Source organism: Procambarus clarkii, chromosome 17, assembly GCF_040958095.1.
Source record: "Procambarus clarkii isolate CNS0578487 chromosome 17, FALCON_Pclarkii_2.0, whole genome shotgun sequence".
Lineage (NCBI taxonomy): Eukaryota > Metazoa > Arthropoda > Malacostraca > Decapoda > Cambaridae > Procambarus > Procambarus clarkii.
Genome location: NC_091166.1, coordinates 12236854 through 12240401, shown reverse-complemented (window position 1 = coordinate 12240401; position 3548 = coordinate 12236854). Strand labels below are relative to the sequence as shown.

The 3548-nt window shown below is 43.3% G+C and overlaps 1 protein-coding gene across 1 annotated transcript; it reads left to right on the top strand.

The window, feature by feature from the left end:
* The first annotated feature begins 898 nt into the window (after positions 1 to 898).
* LOC138365574 (piggyBac transposable element-derived protein 4-like) lies at positions 899 to 1687 on the top strand. The gene has a single exon (XM_069326050.1). The coding sequence runs from the start codon at positions 899 to 901 to the stop codon at positions 1685 to 1687; it is 789 nt and encodes a 262-aa protein (XP_069182151.1).
* The last annotated feature ends 1861 nt before the right edge of the window (positions 1688 to 3548 follow it).

Genomic DNA, 3548 nt, shown 5'->3' with positions numbered 1-3548 from the left:
GTCTCCTGAAGCCCACATCAAAAGAATAACATCTGCGGCATATGCGAGGCTGGCTAACATCAGAACTGCCTTCAGGAACCTGTGAAAGGAATCATTCAGAACCTTCTATATCACATATGTAAGACCAGTCCTGGAGTATGCGGCCCCAGCATGGATCTCGTACCTTGTCAAGCACAAGGCGAAGCTTGAAAAAGTTCAGAGATATGCCACTAGGCTAGTCCCAGAACTAAGAGGCATGAGTTACGAGGAAAGGCTGAGAGAAATGCACCTCACAACATTAGAAGACAGAAGAGTAAGGTGAGACATGATCACTACCTACAAAATTCTCAGAGGATTGACAAGGTAGATAAAGATAAACTGTTTAACACGGGTGGTAAGCGAACAAGGTGACACAGGTGGAAACTGGGTGCCCAAATGAGCCACAGGGACGTTAAAAAAAACTTTTTCAGTGTCAGAGTAGTTAACAGACGGAATTCATTAGGCAGTGATGTGGTGGAGGCTGACTCCATACAGAGTTTTAAACGTAGATAGGATAGAGCCCAGTAGGCTCAGGAATCTGTACACCAGTTGATTGACAGTTGAGAGGCGGGACCATAGAGCCAAAGCTCAAACACCAAAAGCACAATTAGGTTAGTACACTTGATGCAGGGCTGGAGTTTTGAAGAGTATTAATAATCACTTTCATGCCCACGGCACGTGGATACACGACGGGTTTATTTGTATCGCTTGTGTGGTCGTGTCGTACATTTACGGTCCGTTTTAAAATGATTGTAAAAAATCCAGCTTAAATCCGATTTACTTGGGGTTTGTTTCAAACTGTGCGCCATGAATTTCCCGTTATATTGATGGGAATAAACAGGCTCCCAACTATGCGCATGTATTGGCAGATAAATAAACCATGGCATGCAAGATTCTCAACATGTTTATGACGAGCAGACGATTTCAACACATAGGCCAGTTTTTTCATACGTTCAACAACAATGCGGTGCCAGTGAACAATACAGAAAAATTGATCAAAGTGAGACCAGTGATGAACTACCTGAAACACCGGTTTCAAGAAGTGAATAGCCCAGTGAAAGAGTTGTGTTTGGATGAAGGCACAATGGCATGGCGAGGCCGGCTGTCGTTCAAAGTGTACAATCCAAACAAACCAGACAAATATGGCGTGAAATTATATATGCTAGCCGAATCAACATCTGGCTACATTTATGGATTTGACGTGTATTGTGGCATTGGTCAAACCATCATGGAAACAGTTACCAGTTTGATGCGGCCATTATTGAACAAAGGGCACCATCTCTATATGGATAACTTTTACAACTCAGTTACCCTTACAGAGAAGTTGCGAGAAGTGGGGGTCTACACGTGTGGAACAATTAGACTCGTACGTGGCGCCCCAAAGGACCTGCAACATATAGCGAAGACTAAGATTGATGTGGATACCACAGTCTACCGCCGCAAGGACAACACCTTCATTCTGCTGTGGAAAGACAAGCGAGTTGTCTCTATGATTACCAACCTCCACAATGCAGACACAAATAGAGTTCAAAAACGCATGAATCTGATGAAGATATTTCATCTGCTACACTGTTGTTTGAAGACAATGGTGAGAGCGACGACTCAGACTGTAGTGTACTACCAACACAGAGACAACAGGGACATGTTGTTTTATCAAAGACTCGCCTGAACTACAAATTGAAGCATGAACTTGTAAAACTACCCAAACGTCGCAGGTGTTGTGTGTGTTCAAAGTCGGGTATTAGGAAGGAAACTGGTATAGCATGCAAGACATGCGATGTTCCACTTTGTGTCATACCTTGTTACACCACTTATCACAGGAAAAGGGTGTATTGGGTGGACAAGAAGTAACCACCCGCACCAGCTTCACTCCACCTACGAACATCTGTTGAGCAACTTCAGGAATCGATATCTGAAGGAGGTGGAGTGGAGAGAAAATGCTCAACTTATTTTTCTACAATCGTCTTTCCTTTGGTAAGTACACATAATTGTCCTAGGTTGTTGTAGTATTGTAGTCTATTTTCTTAGGAATATTTTGATACCTATCTTGAGATGTCTTGAGATTATCTTGAGATGATTTCGGGGCTTTAGTGTCCCCGCGGCCCGGTCCTCGACCAGGCCTCCACCCCCAGGAAGCAGCCCGTGACAGCTGACTAACACCCAGGTACCTATTTTACTGCTAGGTAACAGGGGCATTCAGGGTGAAAGAAACTTTGCCCATTTGTTTCTGCCTCGTGCGGGAATCGAACCCGCGCCACAGAATTACGAGTCCTGCGCGCTATCCACCAGGCTACGAGGCCCCTAAATGACAACTGTAGCACGAAAACTAAAGTAAGTATACACGAAACACCAGAAACTTTTTTTGCGGGTGTTGCGGGTGTGAGTTTGAGTGTCCAGAGCGGGTTCCGGGTGTGTGTGTTCGGGCGTCTCTACAGGTGTGACTTCCCAATAATTGTATTTGATAGGCATATGTCTGTGTAGGGAACTTTATTCCAAACACTATACAACAACAACAAAACGGTGTGAAACAAGTATAAACTTGAAAAACATGAACAAAGTAAAAACTTTACGCTCACGGGTACAAACACGCGTAAGATTTTATTCGCCGCAAATTTATTTGACGCTCTGTTGACCAATTCTACCCATGTTCTTATAGAACTTTCTATTGCGAACACATTCCTAGAAAAATGAAATACGTAGCTTGAGAAATAATGTCAGGACAGTGAAATAAGTATAAACTTTCAAAGCGCTGTATCACAACAGTGTCGTCGCAGCTGAAATCACAGCTAACACTTCGGCCACTTCCCACACCTGTGCGGGTCACCCCATACAATAATTATACATTCATAGGCATATGTCTGGGTGGGGAATTTTATTGCGAGTTCAGTGATATCAAAATCAACGCTGTAGGATCACTGTGGAGCTGACAACAAACGAAAGAGCATGAACATTTACTTCCTGTTTGGGTGTCACGGCGAGTCATCTTCGTGTTTATTTGTTTCGTGGTGGAATAGCAAATGCTTTGGTGACATTTTATGCATATGATCTTGTAGAGAATTTTATTGCCAACACATTGATACCAAAATGAAATACGTAGCTCGAGATTTGATGTTAGGAGCGTGAAAAGATTATACACTTTTTTTGTGTTTACGCTTGAGCGCCCAAAATCCCTCGCACACAATGCACTTTTTTTTCTCAAGTGCCGCGCGCGCGAAAGTGATGTGACCACAGTTGATTGACAGTTGAGAGGCGGGACCAAAGAGCCAAAGCACAAACCCCGCAAGACCTATTAAGTGAGTACACTTGATGCAGGGCTGGAGTTGCCCAATTCTCGAGCTGGCAGGCTGGCGTCCAGACTGAGAGCAAGACCGTATAGCAAAGCAACGCCATAAATCCAAAATCTTAACTTAATTAACAGATTTTTTTATGATTAGTTATTTATGGTTTCATATATAATCCCCCCCCCCAAGTGTGAAAGGAATCAGTTGTGCAGACTGAGTCAGTCCACTACTTTTAATAAAATAAACTTA

Bases quoted from the DNA above. Each gene is read 5' to 3' on its own strand.
- LOC138365574 (XM_069326050.1), top strand. From the start codon at position 899: ATGGCATGCAAGATTCTCAACATGTTTATGACGAGCAGACGATTTCAA.